The sequence below is a fragment of the Lampetra fluviatilis genome, chromosome 10, assembly GCF_964198595.1.
Source record: "Lampetra fluviatilis chromosome 10, kcLamFluv1.1, whole genome shotgun sequence".
Classification (NCBI taxonomy): domain Eukaryota; kingdom Metazoa; phylum Chordata; class Hyperoartia; order Petromyzontiformes; family Petromyzontidae; genus Lampetra; species Lampetra fluviatilis.
In genome coordinates this window covers 16,249,690-16,269,952 of record NC_136284.1, presented here as the reverse complement: position 1 = coordinate 16,269,952, position 20,263 = coordinate 16,249,690, and the positions used below count along the sequence as shown (strand labels likewise).

Here is a 20,263-nt window from a genome sequence, read left to right as displayed (position 1 = left end):
AGGGGATTCTCATTCGTGTTAGAAATGCAAAAAAATACACAAAACGCTGAGGTAAATTCTTCAGTGTGATGCCCCCCCCCACCCCTATGTGTGCACTTACTCCTATCGAGTCGCTACTATAGGCCGTAGATACTACTGTAGAGCGGGCGGGGATCGTGGGTGGAGGGGCGGTGCGGGGTAGCAGCCCAGCCTGCCAAGGTGCCACCTCGGCCGTCTGGGCAATCTAGGCGAGGCTGGGGGCTCTGCACGGGACTAGGCCTCACCACTACACTCTGAATTTAGTTCTATATTCTTTGGTTTTTTGGGTTAAAGCCACGTATAAATAAAAGTGATTAAAAATAAATATAATAAAAAAACACTAATGTTGACTCTAGACTGGTTCTTAATTGGAGTTAGTGTACTGGCAAGCTATAATCTAGACTATAGCTTGGTTATTAAGTTTGATGAGTGTACTGACAGTCTATAATGTAGACTGTAGCAATGGTTATTTAGCTGGGTGAGTGTACTGGCAGTCTATAATGTAGACTGTAGCCTGGTTATTAAGCTGAGTGTTTTTTTGTTTATTATTAATTTTATTTTTAGTCACTTTATTTTTATTATAACTCGTTATTTGCTAAGTTACTTCAGACAGTATCAGCACTCTGCTTTCTTCACTCTTCGCTATCAAGCGTCCATCGGTGAAGATACATTTGTCAGTTTACAGCTTCAGGTGATTTGAAAACAGTGCTAAAGTGAAGTTACGGGTTTTTTAAAACTACACACCCACAGAGATTGTTCTCCTTTACTGATTGTGTAAGATTCCGAAGAGTCTCTGGTCAATTCGCCTCTATGCTAGATAGAGTTGGAGCCTCTGCAGATCACACTTCCCTTACACAGTGTCGAAAAAGCGTGAGGCAACCTATTTCGCAGTGTTACAGCTGCTGGAGCACGTTAAGTGTTGTAAGATCTAAATACGTCAGCACAGGATTGCCAAACATCATGGAGGACGAAGATACTGCAGCTAAGAAACGCCGTTTGCAAAGAGAAAGACCGCAGAGATGGAGAGCTCGCCAGAGCCAAGACGCTTTTGACATCATTCTTACAGAGAATGCTGAAAGGCAAGCACATCGACGCCAGCGAGAAACGCCACATCAGACACGAGCTCGCCTCGCTGCCAAAACTGAAGATCGTGCTGCGGCAAATGACTTTGTGGAAGAGGAAGTGATTGAACACAACTTGCAGTGCATTGAATGTAGTTTGCCAGTTCTGTGGTTCAATCAATTTTTCTGAGGAGCGGCTATCAGATAAACAGTTCACAAGTTGCTGTCGGAAAGGCAAAGTGAACGTGGAAAAGCCTATCGACTCCAATGCCAACGTGCTCCAATATCTTCATTTTCTGCGTGAGCTTCTATAAAATCCTGAGCATCCCGACTACAGACATTTCCGTGCTAATGTTCGTTCATACAACAGCACATTGTCGTTTGCTTCGATGGGAGGTAAGACTTTCATGGAGGCAGTCCTTACGTCCTCAAGGTGCATGGGAACATTTACCACAAGACAAGCCATCTTGAACCCACTAACAGTCAAGCAAGACAATACGCTCAACTTTACGTTGTCGACAGCACGCACGCAACATAAATTCGAACAAATCATCCTGCCAAACTTCAGTGCTATCCACGGCTTCTCCATCTAATCGACCGCTGCTATCCAATCCACAACCGACTTGCCAACACATACGCCATGCTTTGCGAAGTACAACATCGAGCTGAACAGGAAGCTTCTGCTGCAGGCAAGGCGACGCCGGTTGTGTATTTGGTGTTTGGGCGAGATCGTCATTCGGATCGGCGTCGCTACAATGCACCAACTGCCGACGAGATCGCTTTGGTGTTTGTGAACAATGATGATGATCCGACCTTTTGAACATGTTCGTGTGTATCCAAAGAATCCGGACAACTCCCAACAGCCTTTCATTGATCTCAACATTCTGAGCCCAAATTTGGAGGCAATGTCCTATCCGCTGTTGTATCTGTTTGGTGAAGCTGGATGGCAACCAAATTGGCAATGTGAGGCTTATGCTGGAGCTCAAGTCAATGCAACGAGAGTGAGTGTCACCAAATTACAGTATGTTGCAGCGCAAACGGCGTTCAGAGGCACATTCAACCCACGAATCAGTGCTGGAAACCTCACGCAACAGTGGATTGTCGATTCGTACCTGCAGGTTGAAGCTAATAATTTGAATTACATTCGCCAACCTCAGCAGAAATTACGAGTTGAGCTTTATCAAGGACTTGCCAATCACATGGAGAATGCCTCTCAAACGGCTGCAGGACAAGCCGGAGTTCCCGTTATTCTGCCTTCATCTTTCGAATGTTCACCGCGGAACATGAAAGAGCGAAGCGCGGACACCACGTCAATTTTCGCAAAGCAAGGTGCTCCTGATCTCTTTATCACCTTCACTGCAAATCCAAGGTGGCAAGAAATCACCAACAATTTGGAACAAGGTGAACAAGCATCTGATCGACCTGACTTAGTGGCACGTGTTTTCAAGTTGAAACTTAAATCGTTGATGCAGGATCTCACTGTCCACGGCGTTCTGGGAATCTCAACGACTTTCGTCGACACCATCGAGTTCCAGAAACGTGGGCTGCCTCACGCACACATCCTGATGGTAAATTCACAAGCTCTGAGCGCATCGATCAGGTTGTGTCTGCTGAAATTCCCGTTGCGGCTGAAAATCCGCGGTTGCACGAAATTGTCCCGCAGCCTGCATGCAAGATGGAAAGTGCTCAAAGGCGTTCCCGAAGGAATTTGCTACCATGACAGCGCACAATGTTAACGGATATCCTCTGTATCGTCGGCGACAAGGAATTTCAGTCTAGATTTGAAGTTTTTAATTTAATTTATTTTGTTTTATATCTACGTGACTTTACCGAAAGAACCAAAGAATAAGGAATTTCAGCTGAAGTTTGTGGATCGTCAATATATAACAGATATGTGGTGCCGTACAATCCATATCTGCTGCTGAGGTACAATGCTCACATTAACGTCGAGGTCTGCATGTCACTTAGCACTGTGAAACATATTTATAAATATATTTACAAAGGATTCGACTGCGCCAATATGACGACCACTGCCGGCGAGATTCCTCTACTTGCACACGACGAGCTGTCAAATTTCATAAACGCAAGATTCGTCAGTGCGCCAGAAGCTATGTGGCGTTTGCTCGAGTCGCCAATGCACGATCGCTCGCATGCCGTGATCAGACTGCCCGTGCATTTGCCACATCAGCAGTGCGTTGTGTTCCAAGAGGATCGAGAAGAAGAGGCGTTGGAAGCCGCACGAACAGGTCGCACGAAGCTCGAAGCTTGGCTTCAGCTAAACGTCAGAGATCCACACACCCAAGAATTTCTCTACAGCGACATTCCCTACAATTATGTGTATGTCAACAACTGGAAGCAGCGACAAAGAGGAGGCACTAAGATCGTTGCGAGGTTGTACACTGTTGGGATCAAAGATGAGGAGCGCTTCTATCTGAGGATGCTCTTGCTGCACGTCAAAGGCGCATGCACTACCAGTTTTGAATTCCTCAGAACCGTCGATGGCGTCGTTTACAACACATTCAAGGAAGCTGCCTTTCATCGTCATTTGCTGGATTCAGACGAAGAATGGACTCGATGCATGCAGGAGTCCGCGACATAGCAAATGCCGAATCAAATGCGACAGACGTTTTCTTACATTTGCTGCTTCTGTATGCCAACAAACACTCGCGAGTTGTGGAACAACCATTCACTTGACATGTCGCTGGATTATCTACGGCGTCATGACGAAAATGTTGCATTGAACATGGCTCTGCACGACATTAACGCTATTCTTAAACAACATGGATTGTATTGCGCATCAATTGGTATTCCGCAACCGATAGGCCATCAAATCGAAGCTCAGCTATGCGACGCATGAAGAACGAGAAGCGGAAACGAGAATTTGCTCCCTGGATGGGCAACAGTTTGAAGCTTTCACAGCAATAACGAGAGCTGCCGACGATGAGCATGCCCAGAACAGACTTTTTTTACTGAGATGGTCCTGCCGGCCCTGGAAAGACTTTCCTGTACCCCACGCTGCTCTCATTTGTTCATGGTAAAGGTCACATCGCTCTTCCGTTTGCCACCACTGGAATCGCAGCTACTTTACTGAAAGGCGGACAAACTGTGCCAAGCGGATTCAAGCTTCCAGTTCCCCTCCTTGACACCTCTTCTTCGTCGATGCGACTTAATTCGCCAGAAGGCGAAACGATACTACGAGCTTCGCTCATCATCATTGATGAAATTACGATGCTGACAAAGCATGGCCTTCGATGCATCGATCAGCTGCTGCGCGACATCATGCAGATTCAACGCCCGTTTGGTGCAAAAGTTGTCATTATCGGGGGTCGACTTCAGACAGACTTTGCCAGTTGTCGAGTGCTGTATAAAATCCAGCATATTATGGCAGCATTTTTGCAAGTTTACTCTCACGGCAAACCTTCAGAGTGATGGTCAAAATGAGCATGACAATTAGCTCCTGAACGTTGGATTGGGAAGTTTTCCGGCGTTATCTGGAGTGCCGTTAGGTTCCATTGAAATTCCACCGCAAATGATGCCTGTTGATGATCTAGTCACCGCAATTTACGGAAAAAACTTGCGACACATTCCTGCCGAAGAGCTCGCGAAAAGAGCGATTCTGGCACCTACCAACAAGGACAACTCTAGATATGAACAGAATCATCATCACACAGCTGGCCTGAGATATCCAAAATGATTATAACTCCGACTCGATCGTGTCGGAAGATCTTGCGGACGCATTTAATTACCCTCCAGAATTTCTTCACGCTCAAACGCCTCCAGGAATGCCGCCACACACATTGGCACTGAAGACAGGCGTTATCATCATGCTGCTGCGAAATCTTAACCCGAATAATGGCCTTTGCAATGGAACGCGTTTGATGGTCAAATCAGTACAAAATAACTTCATCACCGCAGAGATTGTATCGGAATGCAACCGAGGCGAAATCATTTTCATTCCGACAATCGACCTCGCTCCAAGTGATGTCACTTCCTGTCGTACCGAAACGACGACAAATTCCGAGAATTCCTGCGTATGCGATGACGATCAACAAGTCGCAGGGTCAGACTTTAGAAAATTTGGGTATTTATCTCAATTAACCCTATTTTCCCATGGCCGGTTGTACGTGGCTTTGTCTAGATCTAAATATCCTCAGCGGATCAAAGTGTTCATCAAGGATAGCCAACTGCAGGGAAACCTTTTGAACAGTGAAAATAGATTCACACAAAATATCGTATACCGAGAAATCTTTCAAAGTCCTTAATTTCATTGAATAAGTGAAGAAATAAATATGTATGCGCTACATTTCCTAATAAAATTAACAATCACACAATAAAACGTTAATTTACATCTTTAATATTACAGTTTCCGTCCTAGCATAGGCTAACAAGCTAGTAATTGAATAATAGCTACATCAACACTTGTTAATTAACATCACACGAGATTAAATAACACTTTCATTAGCACGGAATAACTGAATAACAATAACAAAAATACATTACAATTTCACATTTGCAATCGCAAACTATAAATTACCACTTTACCGCACTGTAAACTGAGTCCCCATGAAGCAGAGGTGACAGGCTAATGATCACTTAGGGATTGAGATATTTATGCACGTAATTAAAGTAATATTGCTGTGTAATGGCGAAACGAATGTATCTCGATAATCGTATCGCCCGTGTTGGAATGTATCGTTAAATCATAATTATTGTGGCTCGTAACATTTTTCGTCAATATTTAATATCCTGACCAAATACGGATGAGATAATAATTCAAGTGTAGGACAATAAAAGGTTAAACATATATTTCTGCCAGCATCAAAAGGTCCCATGATGTAGCTGTTATAGCCCGAGCTAGAAATGATCTGATACGTGAATTGTCTTGGTGCTGTTTGCCTTTTGGCGTTCTCTGATCTGACACTGGTGAGACTAGGCCCTAAAAGAGGCTGTCTCTAGTGTAGGCCAATCAGTTTCAAAGACAATGCAGAGATTATCATAGCATGTTTGTTTGTTAAGATGTTTGAACATCTGTTTTATTGGCAGAAAGGGTCAAACCTATTCTTGTTTTTCATTTTTTGTCAGACTTATGGTACTGCATACGTCCACCAGAGGGCACCACGCTGGCCTGTATTCTAGTACTAGTGGTACTGCATGTATCCACCAGAGGGCACCACGCTGGCATATATTCTAGTACCAGTGGTACTGCTTACGTCCACCAGAGGGCACCACGCTGGCATGTATTCTAGTACTAGTGGTACTGCATGTATCCACCAGAGGGCACCACTTAACCTATCCCAGGAGTCAGCAACCGAAATCACACAAAAAGAGCCTTTTTTCGAATTCGGTAAAAAAAACCTCAATTCAAAAGCCGCAATGCGTGTGAATACGGAACGGTCCTTCATAAATTACGTCTCGAAGCAGTCCTTAAAGAGCCGCAGGTTGCAGACCGCTATTCACTAAACCTTAACCCATAACCATAAACATTATCACAAACACCGTCATGAAAAGTAAATTCCGCCATTGTGTTTAGTCAAAGTATGTGGTGATTCTGCGTTGGCAACGGTGCACAAATAAACACATTGAATACATTCGTCAAAAGACCGTGGTCTTAAAATAAAAATGTTTTAATTGGAGATATTGCTTCATTGTGTTTAGGCTTAGTATGCTATAATTTGATTTGACATAGCATAATTCGTACGATTGCATCTCAAAACACTGCACCATAATTACACGATTACAAATTAAAAGGCGATAAACTCCATCGAAAGAACTCGTGAACAAGATTAAGTGCAAATTCAACTAAATGAAAACATAAACGGCAGGGAATATATAAATAAATGAGCAGGCAAATTGGTGAATAAATATATAGACAGGTCTAACTTTCAGCTCCTCACACTAGCCAAAAACATACATTCACTGACGAATATGCAATGGCAGTGCATTCAATACTGTGGGAGATACAAATATAAAATTACACTACTAATCTGCTGTACTGAATTCAAGAATCCAATCGCCTGGCGCAACATGCTCTATGTGCTCTCCCGTGTTGTAGCGTTATACTTTAACATTTATTTTACTAAGCACTGTCATGATTGCTTTGCATTATTAAATTGTATATATGTAACAGTAAACACCATATCATTTATATCAATGTGTTAAATAAATGCATTAGTTAATTGAAATGGAACGCATTATTTATTTAATTACAAAAAGCCAAATATCCTTATTCCGGCTTGAAGACATCACAGCAGATTGTGAAGTTATAATCATTGGAGACACTCGTGGCAGGTTTGAATGAACTGCAATTTAATGACTTTTAAACAATCTTATTTATATGTATGTACATCATAGAAAACAGACGATACACGTGTGAAAAACATTGTGATAATCGCCATATCGTGAAATTTAATATCGTAGCAATTTCAGATCAAACTTTCTCGTTCAGAACTTGTAATGGTGTGTAGAATGATTTGAAGAGGTCGTAAATGAGGTCAATTGTGGGGCTGGAGTGAGTGGCGCGATGCCGGCGGGCACTCAGCGGATCACGTGGCGATGATTGCGTTGCGTGAAAGGGGACTGAATGGGGACACCGCAGCACCCAGTGCCGGGGCAGCACCACGGGATGAGCGAGCTGTGTGCACAGAGCAACGCTTCACTTTGGCTTTCTTTAGAGGTCGGTGGCGTGGTAATTTCGGACTAATTTATTCCAGGTTCGATAACGGCAGGACCACTCTGTGGGACGTCAACAGTGGCACCGGGATGAATGTGCAGGACGTGGCAGTGTACCACCTTGTCAGACCACGTCCTGTGGAAGTTGGCATCATACAACTCCAACACTGAACTCCGATAACCTCGCTACTCACACTCGAGGCGCTGCGCTTTAGCCATGGCTCTGTTTGGCTTTGTTGTGAGGCCCTCACTGTTTCAGTGGCGTCGGCGTGATCGGTGCGGTGGGGGTGGGTGGCACGGCACTGCTCACGGTTGTTGAAAATTCTGCCTCGGTCCACGACATTTGATAACCATTGCTCTCTCAAACTTTTGTGACAACAGACAACACGCCGCCTCACCACAATTTAATCTCCACATGCATTAAAAAAAACACAATAACTGATTACACGGCTCAGCCACGTAGCCTTCTGGGGAGTGCACACTCTTAAGCAACATTGGTTCAACACAAACATCGGACAATGTCTCATCAGCAAACTATTGTACAGGTTTCAAACCTTCGGTGTCTCATCCGTAGAGTAAGCCCTGCCTAAACCAATGCTGGTAAACTTCCATTGTGGATACATATTTGCCAAGACCCTCGCCATAGACAGCGCTGTAAAGCACCATCCAGTGTCCGCAAGGCTCAGCCCTCGCCCAGGGTGACCTCTCGCCAGCGAGGGTCACCCCCGTGACCCCAGACAACGCGGCGCGTCTCAGCCAGACCGAACATCCACACGCTGCACGGGGAACATGAAAAAAACAACAGAAACTAAAAAGCTACTGCAAGCTTCACATTGTAGGCGTTGTGAAACAGCAACAACGAGGAGGAGGTTGCCGTCTGCGTGGGGGGGGGTGTGGGCCGGAGAGGCCCCCGGACCCCCCCTCCCCCACCCCGTGCGGGGCGCCTCCCCCCCCTCCCCCCGCTGCGGCTGCGGCGCCGCCGTGGCAGAGAGAGCCGAGAGCCCCCCGAGTCGCGAGTCGAACCATGGCGCCTGCTGCTGCTGCTGCGTGGAGCGAGCTGCGCATGAGGCTGCGAGTGGCGTTCAGCGTCGTGGGGGCCCTCGTGGGCGCCTCCGTGTTCGCCGTGTGGAGTCTCCACTACGGGCAGCCCTACACGGGGGCCTGCGGAGGCCTCTCTGGTGGGTGCCTGCTCCTGCACCGCCCCACCACACACGCACACCACGCACGCACCACGCACGCACCACGCACACACCACACGCACCACGCACACACCACACACACACCACACGCACACCACGCACGCACCACGCACGCACCACGCACACACCACACGCACACCACACACACACACCACACACACACACACCACGCACACACCACACACACACCACACACACACACACCACACACATACACCACACACACACACCCACACACACACCACACGCACCACGCACGCACACACCACACGCACACACCACGCACACACCACACACACACCACACGCACCACGCACACACCACACACATACACTACACACATACACCACACACACACCACACACACACACCACACACACACACCACACACACACCACACACACACACCACGCACACACCACACACCACACACACCACACACACACCACACACATACACCACACACACACCACACATCACACCACACACACCACACACACACCACGCACACCACACACACACATCACACCACACACACACCACACACAGACCACACAAGACGTCCTCACGTCTCACACTCACAAAGCACGCCTCAGACCCCTCTCAAGCACAGCACACGCAGTGTCACACTCTCTTGCACACACCCACATACTTTCTCTCTTTTATCACACACGCACTTTGACAAACGCCACTCACATCGATACAAAGGCAAATGTCGCTCTTACAGCCGTAACCTACATTGGGGGCAAGTTCTGTCCACGATCCGCTGTGAAGGCCGAAACGGCATCCCTAGGAGCGATGTTTACAAATAGCACAATGTAATCATTTGAGGCGGAGTCGACCTAGGGTAAGCCCAGGACCGGCCCAGATAAAGGTAAACTCTGGTCGCCACTCAATCTCACGCAGACACTCCCCGACTCCTGACAGTCCGTCTGGCCTCACAGCAGCAACGATCCCGCCGTGACTTGGGGCAACAGCGCCGCAGCATTCTGCTGAGTGCAGCTCCCCAATGTCACGTGCAGGCTTGTATGGGACAATGTGCAGGGTTGTATGTGACAATGTGCAGGGTTGTATGGGACAATGTGCAGGGTTGTATGGGACAATGTCAAGGGTTGTATGGGACAATGTGCAGGGTTGTATGGGACAATGTGCAGGGTTGTATGGGACAATGTCCAGGGTTGTATGGGACAATGTGCAGGGTTGTATGGGACAATGTGCAGGGTTGTATGGGACAATGTGCAGGGTTGTATGGGACAATGTGCAGGGTTGTATGGGACAATGTCCAGGGTTGTATGGGACAATGTGCAGGGTTGTATGGGACAATGTGCAGGGTTGTATTGGACAATGTGCAGGGTTGTATGGGACAATTTCCAGGGGTTGGCTCCACGTGCAGGGCGCATCTTCAGAAACTGAAGTAATATTTCTTCCATGGGTTTTGGGGGCATCTTCAGGAACTCGAACATTTCGCTGTCATATCACCCCCATTTGACGTATCCGTGTGGAATATCCACCAAATCCTTGGTTACGTTCTTCAAAATAGCAGCAATCGATAAAACCACGACCCGTAAACTCAAAGGAAAATAAAAAACTAGGATTTGGTTCACGGTTCGTAATACGAAAACCTCCTTTTGTTTTTGTGTTACCCTACATCAACCCAAATACGAAACAAGAAGTTTTTTTTTACTTAAAATATGATTAATATTTTCTAGAGTGTTAAATATAACTTGTACAGTCAATGTATAGAATTTAAATAATGTACATGGTGTTCATCCGATTAGCATAAGTGTATAAAGTATCCACTCATGTACACTACGAAAGTCGCGGGCGGCTGTCTGTCTGTTGCACTTCTTTCGCACCGTACGGTGCAGACCTCACCGCCTTCTCACTTGCAGCTGGGACCACCGCGTGGCCTGGGACCCGTGATGGCGGCCTGGAGTTCACTGCCTTGCCTCGTAGACAAGGAGGTCGCGGGGTCGATCCCAACCTTGACGCCTTTATATTTGGAATTTGCATGTTCTCCCTGCAGTCGCGTGGATTTGACTTCGGGTCCTCCGGGTTTTCCCTCCACATTTAGAAACATACGTTTAGAGTATTTGGCTGTATAAATTTCTACGTGATAAGCCACTTCGTTGAGCTATTATTTGTGGTCAGATCGCTTTTGAAAAAGAGTGATAAAGCTCAGTAGGCCTTACATACGATTCGCATGGTTGGCTACGTACGGTGCGAAAGAACTTCAACATATATTACCTTGCAAAATAAAAAAAAAATAGTTTAGTGTGTTCTTCTGTGGCAGCATCAACGCAAGCAGTACAGCTACGATGCATACTGGAATCCCGCGGTCAACTGCGAATGGTCGAGCCAAAGGGGCGCGATCGGCGAACTGCACCTCAATACATTTGGCGCGAATGGTTAAATCTGTGATGGGCAAGGTTTTGGTGTATTCAGATATATTGCTCTTTTGGAAGATTCAGCTCAGTGCTTGCCCACCTGTTGAACCTCGGAAGAGCAGGCACCACGGCCTTGAGGTGTGATTCTCGCGAGGGTCAAGTTTGCAGCGATGAGGCTGCTCAGCTTCACGCATGAGCTGCTGCTGGCTGTGTGGCTCACGGCATCGTGGCTTCTGAGCACCTGCATTGGCAATTGCTTCATAAGCGAGGGAGACACACGATGTCGTGAGTATCTAGATACACCCATTTAAAATGCTCACTAAAGAGTGTTCTGGATAATGATACAGTATTATTTTTTAAATCTTTACTCTTATCAAAATTTTTACAAAATATCTGTTGATTACACTTCATTTACTAAATGCAGGTTGTGAAGTACTTTGATGTGGTGTCCCACTGCATATGAACAAACGTATGAAAACGTATTATTGAGATTTAATTTAGTCATACAACTATTCAAATCGGGCATAGCATCCTTCATCTGATGTGGCGGGCCGTGATTCTGGTTTTGCATCCGTGGTAAAGGCCTTGGTTCCATTTCACGCGAGGTGCGTGTGACGGCAAACGTCTCGTTTCCTCGAGCCCTGGACTTGAGCTTTGCCAGCGTGGGAGCGCCCAGGGCCCTCAAGCCCCACGCCACCCATGCCAATAGGGCATGGGAGACTTGGCCTATCCCACTCAGTCTATCCCATCTTCTCGAGGCATCCCTCAGTCGAGTTAAAAGCGAGTAACATTTAGCAAAGGGGCGCGATGACTGGAAAGGGCCTTGAGGATTATTTGAGGGCTTCTGGCTCTTGCTATGCAGGTCCGGCACGGTGCCAGCCTGGTTCGTAGTGCTGGCAACTGCGGAGATGCAAGAGAAGCAGCGATTTACCCAGTTGCATGCAACGGCAGATCAGGGTTTGTGTTTCGTGATGGGGGGCAATTGCAGGGAGAAGCGAGCAATTGAAACGCGTGACTAGATTATGCAACCCGGACTTACGCACGAGTCAAACAGGTTTGCATGACTTGTATAATTATCAAGACCCATGTTGTCTATGTTTTATGTGAGCGCATTGTCACGAGTGATCACAGCCAACTCCATTTATACTGCACTACTGCACGTGGCACCAAGGTTCCACCGGGAAGGCCGCGTTGCTGAATGCATGCGGAGTCCTTGTGTCAGTCCACTGCTGGATGAGGGCCTCCACACCCCTGTGTGGGTCTCGAGGGTTATTGGACCATTATTCATCACGTTGAGTCATTGCGAATTGGTGAAGGCGAGGAGCATAGACATGGAAGCAATTAAGTTTAGTACAACAATGGCTGTTTATGCTATAAAGCGCCACATATCCTGTTTGTGCTTGGTGGTTACCCATCTAGGCACCATTCAGGCTCAGGCCGGCTGAGCTGAGAGCTGACGGGATTCCGGGTGATGTTGCGGCACCACGTGGAGATGGTGCCGGCTAATACACCGACTGTAGCTGCACGTGTGCATTGTACTCATGTTTAACTGCAGTGATTAGCGCTGCGCTACGAACCCGGCGATTCCCGCTCACGGCCAACACCAGTGACGATTATTGAACTGGTCCAAGGCCTCCCCTAGGTATACTCAGCCTCAAATGAGTAGTTGGTGACTAAACATCACCACTGGAGAGACAAGGGCGGGAGCATGACTGGCTGAGTGAGGGAGGGTGACTGGCTGAGTGAGGGAGGGTGACTGGCTGAGTGAGGGAGGGTGACTGGCTGAGTGGTAGAGGGTGACTGGATGAATGAGGGAGGGTGACTGGCTGAGTGAGGGAGGGTGACTGGCTGAGTGAGGGAGGGTGACTGGCTGAGTGGTAGAGGGTGACTGGCTGAGTGGTAGAGGGTGACTGGCTGAGTGAGGGAGGGTGACTGGCTGAGTGGTAGAGGGTGACTGGCTGAGTGAGGGATGGTGACTGGCTGAGTGGTAGAGGGTGACTGGCTGAGTGAGGGAGGGTGACTGGCTGAGTGGTAGAGGGTGGCTGGCTGAGTGAGGGAGGGTGACTGGCTGCGTGAGGGAGGGTGACTGGCTGAGTGAGGGAGGGTGACTGGCTGAGTGAGGGAGGGTGACTGGCTGAGTGAGGGTGACTGGCTGAGTGGTAGAGGGTGACTGGCTGAGTGAGGGAGGGTGACTGGCTGAGTGAGGGAGGGTGACTGGCTGAGTGGTAGAGGGTGACTGGCTGAGTGAGGGAGGGTGACTGGCTGAGTGGTAGAGGGTGACTGGCTGAGTGAGGGAGGGTGACTGGCTGAGTGGTAGAGGGTGACTGGCTGAGTGAGGGAGGGTGACTGGCTGAGTGAGGGAGGGTGACTGGCTGAGTGAGGGTGACTGGCTGAGTGAGGGAGGGTGACTGGCTGAGTGGTAGAGGGTGACTGGCTGAGTGGTAGAGGGTGACTGGCTGAGTGAGGGAGGGTGACTGGCTGAGTGAGGTAGGGTGACTGGCTGAGTGAGGGAGGGTGACTGGCTGAGTGAGGGAGGGTGACTGGCTGAGTGGTAGAGGACTTTTGAGGGAGGGTGACTGGCTGAGTGGAAGAGGGTGGCTTTCTGAGAGAAACAGTGGCTTGCTGAGTCAGCGAGAGACACGGGTCAGCTGCTTGCAGCGTCATGCATTGAGCTCACTTTCATCAACAAGACACCCCCTGCCGAGTGCTGTCTCATCGTCATGAGGTTTTTTATTTGCTGAATAAACAGCTTGTCTTTTTAATCTCCAAATCTTTTTACAGATTGCCATGTTTTCCGATTCATTGTTTCAGAATTGATTGTAATCCGAAGATAACATTTGCTCAGTGAGCAATGTATGGACACATAAAGCCATTGTCACGTTTGTATCCCAATAGAATTGCCCATTAAAGCGAAGAGGGAATGGCTTTTAAAAGGTTCTCAGATGTCACTGGGAACAATACAAATTATCACATCGGTTTATCTTCAACTTTTAATGTCATAATAAAAAATTGTCTCTTATTTGGAAGGCAATTTCAAGAGCTGTACAATTACTTATCACTGCACACAGAAACGCACAAATACACACGTAGAAACACGTGCATACACCCAGACATGTATCACTTCACGTTTCAAGTGTATTTTATTTAACCAGTGGTGAGAACTCCACAAACACCGGGATGGGCTCATTTGCAAGGGTAAACCTGGGTCACCAAAATAACAACAGCAGGAACATTAAACTAAGGACTGTACAGCAATAAAGCAAATCGAAATCATAGCAAATTCCAAAATAAATAAGATTGTTTAAATAGCAAATACATGTCATGACTACCCATGACACGTGTTATCCACTTTAGCTTGTAACGTGTATTTTATTAATATATTAAGTCCTTCACCTGAAAAATCCCTTGAGATTGAAATCCCATGGGTGTCCAGGCATGTGCAGTGTGCCATGTTTGGTTGTGCTCACCTAACAACGTGTGTTGTCTTTTGTGATAGGTGTGCTGGCCATATGGACGCTGGTGACCCATGTGATGTACATCAAGGATTACTGGCGGACCTGGATACAGGGCCTGAGGTTCTTCTTTACTGTGGGCGTGAGCTTCCAAGTGATTGCCCTAGTGGGCTTCATCACCTTCTTGGCACTGGCCATCTCCGCACATCAGGGTGAGCCATTAGCCATTACTTCACTCTCGTTCGCTCGTGCCTTCGGGACTAATTGCATATATGTGCACAATATTAACGACGTGTCAACGTTGAGTAAATAGGTCTGATGATTTTGTTCCAATAACTTATCTGGTCCCGCTTCTTGAATGATGGCTACAGTTTTATCATCTAGTCCATCCTGTGAAGAGCACAAAGTTGACTTCTTCAAGTGTGACATCTGTAATTTCCGCATCTTCATCTGATAAACAATTAGATGTCTAGTATATGTTTACTTCAGAGATCTTGATTGTGAGTTATAGTTCTATTTTTCTACCTCAGGACTATCAGTTGTGAATTTCCAATCGCATGCTTCCTCTTTGTGATCTTCAGTCATGTTTTATTGTCTATATCAGTCTGTCTTCTTAATCTGCACGTTCTTACAACTGCGTGTGCAATGTTGCAAGAATGAAAATGCTGTCTGTGTGAGATTGACAAGGAAGTTGTCTCGTGTTGGGTACCCGTGCGTGAAATTACAGCTCTGATGTTGAATTTGTTTGTTTGTTTCAGCCCTGACAGACCCCACAAGCCTATACATTACTTGCATTTGGTGCCTAATGACTTTGAAGTGGGCATTCTTTCTCTCATACTTTGCTCACCACTACCACGAGGAATGTGCTGATGTTAATACCCTCGATGATATCTAAGGCCCTGCTACACGCGCAACATTTTCAAGGGCATCAGCATCGAGAGTGGTAAACGGTGGCGAATAAAGATGCATTTTTGCAACATGCTGTTTTCTGCGAGCACAGTTTTCTAGACTTTAAACTGCATATCTACATTTTATCAGACATATATGTGCGAGGAAGGCGGGCTCTTGCCCGGAACGTCACCTATTGTCTTTTTGTTCTTAAGGCCACATAGAGGCTATTGACAAAAAGTATTTTTTTTTTGTGTTTGTGCACCACTGCCAACGCAGTTCACCAAATACTTTGTTCAACTGATTGAGATCAGATTTTAATTGTTGCTTCAATATCCAGTGATGCAATACTGTACTGTATAACTTAAATTGTTACAAATAAAGTAAAAACTGTAATTATTTGTAAAATATATATTAATTTACTTCTCTTGAAAATGTGCTGTACTTATCTGCTGACAAGCTATTGTCTCTATGTGTAATTATAAATCAAACAATGCATTTAGTGATGCTGCGTGCAGTGGTGACACGACCACAATGACCAAGAGCCCAACATATTCATTTATAATACGCCTGCCTTTAAAGTAAACATTCTATAATAAGTGACCTTTCGGACCATTACCTTCATCTGAAATGTGTAATTGAGGAATGTGTTGAAATGTTGTAATTAAAAGCAGCCTCTGACCTATGGTTGCCTTTTCCCAAAATCTGATTCTGAAATGTAATGGTTTTTATTGGAATATTTTGAGTACACATATGTTAAGATTGAACATTTGGAATTCACCTCTGCGTAACCCCATTTTTTGTTTGTGGACCCTGCAATGTCTCACCTGCAACCCCGTGATACAGAGAATACAATTGCGCCCTTTGCCTCGTGCCCCGAGCTCTGCTTGTAAACGTTTAGCTGTTGCCATATGGCCTTGAGCCGGATTGCTCATGAGTAAACCCCACTTTATGCAGCCCAAGATGAGCACATGATTCGCGGTTACCCTCCCTCACGTGTTGAAGCACCCCGCATATGGGGAAGGGAGAGAGTAATTTTGGTCTTGACAGGAACAATGTCATACTTCCCCTGGAACACTCAGTGGAGGGGATACACACTGACATGCATCTTGGGGGATGATGTGGGTAATGTGAATGTCACTTTATTAATAATACGAGGAATATGAGTATCAAAAACATATAAAAGATAATACTAACAATGATATTCATATCAACAATACTACAGGAATCCCCTGTTATACCTAATGGATATGTCCCTTTAAATCCTACTTAATTCAATTACTTAAAGCGAACTCTAATTTCCTAGAGCCATTATATAAAAATTGGTGGTTGCGTTCCTAGCTGGCATTTCTGGAAAAAAATGCATGGCTAAATGTTATGAAGTGTACAAAAATGCATATGCTCATACGTTAATATACATTGCAACTCATAATAAATACGAATGAGATACAAATTTCGATTTAAAGCTTTCGTGACTGCAGGGATTCATATTATTGGTTATTTCGGTAAAGTCACGTAGAAGGGAAATAATAAAATAATAAAAATGTCGATTTAAAGCTTTCGTGACTGCAGGGATTCATCTTCTTGGTTCTTTCGGTAAAGTCACGTAGAAGGGAAGTAATAAAATAATAAAAATAAAACATAATAAAACAATTCTCACGACGTTTCGGCCGCAACGCAAGCAGCCATCCTCAGGCGAAGAATGAAACACCCCAAGCTTGGAGCGTATATTTAAGCTGGGTTAGAGGGGGGGGAGGTGGGAAGAAGAGCGCCTAAACAAAATAATTTGCATATCAAGAGGAATTCAGCATATGGAAAATGCGTAGGAGGTGGGCGGGGGGGGTTCCAAATCAATACTATGCCCGTGCATTATGCAGGATTAGCAGCATCAAGGGGGGGGGGGGAAGGGGGGGAGCATTAACAAAGGAAAGGAATGTTAATAGTATGTAGCTGTAGTTTACGTGGTTGTTTAGTAACTACAGCTACATACTATTAACATTCCTTTCCTTTGTTAATGCTCCCCCCCTTCCCCCCCCCCCCTTGATGCTGCTAATCCTGCATAATGCACGGGCATAGTATTGATTTGGAACCCCCCCCGCCCACCTCCTACGCATTTTCCATATGCTGAATTCCTCTTGATATGCAAATTATTTTGTTTAGGCGCTCTTCTTCCCACCTCCCCCCCCTCTAACCCAGCTTAAATATACGCTCCAAGCTTGGGGTGTTTCATTCTTCGCCTGAGGATGGCTGCTTGCGTTGCGGCCGAAACGTCGTGAGAATTGTTTTATTATGTTTTATTTTTATTATTTTATTACTTCCCTTCTACGTGACTTTACCGAAAGAACCAAGAAAATAAAAATGTCAATAAAAATAAAACAATAAAATTCTCACGAGGTTTCGATTGCAACACATGCAATCATCAGATGTGAAAACCACAAATTTTCTTGCTGTGGTTTTCACACCTGATGATGTTTGCTTGTGTTGCAATCGAAACGTCGTGAGAATTTGATTGTTTTATTTTTATTATTCTATTATTTCCCTTCTACGTGACTTTACCGAAAGAAACAAGAATATGAATTAGATACAACTTACCAGAGATGGTTTAAGAGCTTACAGATTTAGGAGTCTTGGGATGAGCATCGGTGGTGTTATTGAGAAGAACGGCAGGATCATCTGCCTCTTCATCTAACGATGAAGCTGGAGCCAGAAGAATGTTCACGAGAGGAAACTGGCTCTCTTCTGGGCTTGATTGCAGAACGTTTACAAAAACTTGTCGAAAAACAGCTGGACAGCATGTTTCTTTTGCTGTGCACCCTCCTACCTACCCCTCTCAACTCTCCCACCTCACACTCCCCTACTTCTCCCCTCTCATCTACCCAACTCCACTCCACACACTCGCCTACCTCTCCCCTTTTATCTCACTCTACTCCCTCCACTCACTTTCTGCTCCAGCAACCAAGGCCAACTGTTGAGCCCCAGTCAACCTTCGCTCAGTGGGAGGTCACTCTTTCTCTTCTGCTGCTCCCACAGTCCTGAACTCCCTCCGGCCATCCATGTTGTAAGCGCCGTGCCCCTGTTCAAGTGCAGTCTCTATAATGTATTTTTCTCCTTGACTGTCATTATCTACGCGATAAATATTTACACCTTATGTAGATTTTGTAATGCAGTCACCTTTACATACTATTTATATCCAAATTGTGTTTTATTTCACAAGTTTTGTAAATGTGTGATTGTGAGGAACAGTAGTGTCATAAGTGCAATATTCTAAAAGAAAGTATTGCTGTCCTGGGTTACATTTGTATACCATGGATATCGGTGGCACATTATATGTCAGCCATACCAGGGACACAGAAGCAGTTGAGTACCTAGTTATTTTTACCCACTGTTGACAATATTTTCGGTACTTACATGATTGAACGTTGTAATTGGTGGTGTTTTTTTCCATTCCAGCAATAAGGATTTGGGTTCAACATTTGTATTATTAAATAGCTCAGCTGAAATTTGGATTTGATTCGATTTTGTTCTGATGGATTCATCCCATTTTCAGTGGATGTTTTAGAGTGAGTGCTTGTAGATGTTGTCCTAAGTTTTAACACCGATGGAAAGTGATTCCAATATGTGATTATGATAGTTAAAATGATGTGCATGTATAAAAAATTCAGAAATACAGAGTCCGAGTCATCAAACAAAAATAAAATGTATTTACAATCTATACACAAATCTTGAATTTCAGTTTAAACCCGCGGTCTTAATGTAAGAGCAATGTACGCTACACTACTTCACACTTGGCACTACAGCAGCATGACCACAATCGTTCCGCCTCCCTCGGGCTCAATCTGAGCTTTCTTATACGTCGTATTTGCCCACCAGAGCCTACATTGCTTGAATGTATATATTCATTTGGCCCTTCTTAAATTTACCATGAAATTGCAACATTATATTTGAATTTCCACCAAGGAAACTCTGTGGTTCTGCCCCTGGCTTCTGATTCGACAGTGAGCCTGCAAAATTTCAGTCATATCTAGCTCTGGCACTTTACGTAATGGTGTCATAATATATACAAAACAATGATGCCCTCATCAGTGTTATAGCTGCCATTGCATATACTACATCCACAGTCTACATTTTCCTCAAGTGATGCTCTGATGCACGTTGACTCAAGCAAATGTCGAAAAAAAAATCAAGATTACCACACAGCGAACACAGCAAAGGGAGATGTCTCCACTCTCGTGCTCCAGAATAGAATTGCCACCTGACTGCCAATTTCTGGACTGGATCTGACTTGGGGCCAAGCAGGGCCGGGAGCAGGACTTGTGCAGCACTTTATTGCACGGACAGTCCAGGCACTGGTAACTGTGCTTGAGTGGTATAAATAGATTTGTACCGAGATCTGGTATTGTGTTGAATGTGATCACAGTATACGCCACAGCGCTGATAGTCCTGGGCTGACTGAAAATGTCTGAGTTTGGTCTGTGGAAAAAGTGGCAACCCTAGCATGGTTGGTGCTTGAGTGGCCACATTTGCCCATCGTAGCCACTCAAACTCTTCACGTAGCCGTCCTTGAGCTCCATCAAGAGAACGAAAGCCAC

General features: G+C 45.7%; 1 protein-coding gene across 2 annotated transcripts; it reads left to right on the top strand.

The window, feature by feature from the left end:
- The first annotated feature begins 8,694 nt into the window (after window positions 1-8,694).
- Window positions 8,695-19,399, top strand: SLC48A1 (solute carrier family 48 member 1). Of its 2 annotated transcripts, none has more exons than XM_078860694.1 (3): window positions 8,695-8,926; window positions 14,831-14,998; window positions 18,627-19,399. In XM_078860694.1, exons 1-3 carry the CDS (start codon window positions 8,773-8,775, stop codon window positions 18,644-18,646), a joined length of 342 nt encoding a protein of 113 aa, XP_078716820.1. In that variant the 5' UTR covers window positions 8,695-8,772; the 3' UTR covers window positions 18,647-19,399. The 2 variants fall into 2 exon arrangements, with proteins under 2 accessions (XP_078716820.1, XP_078716819.1); XM_078860693.1 differs by lacking the exon at window positions 18,627-19,399 and adding an exon at window positions 15,545-17,351 and having other exon boundaries at window positions 8,698-8,926.
- Window positions 19,400-20,263: the final 864 nt, after the last annotated feature.

Bases quoted from the DNA above. Each gene is read 5' to 3' on its own strand.
- SLC48A1 (XM_078860693.1), top strand. From the start codon at position 8,773: ATGGCGCCTGCTGCTGCTGCTGCGTGGAGCGAGCTGCGCATGAGGCTG. The intron at 8,927-14,830 runs GTGGGTGCCTGC...CTTTTGTGATAG, and splicing joins GGCCTGCGGAGGCCTCTCTG to GTGTGCTGGCCATATGGACG. The intron at 14,999-15,544 runs GTGAGCCATTAG...TGTTTGTTTCAG, and splicing joins GGCCATCTCCGCACATCAGG to CCCTGACAGACCCCACAAGC.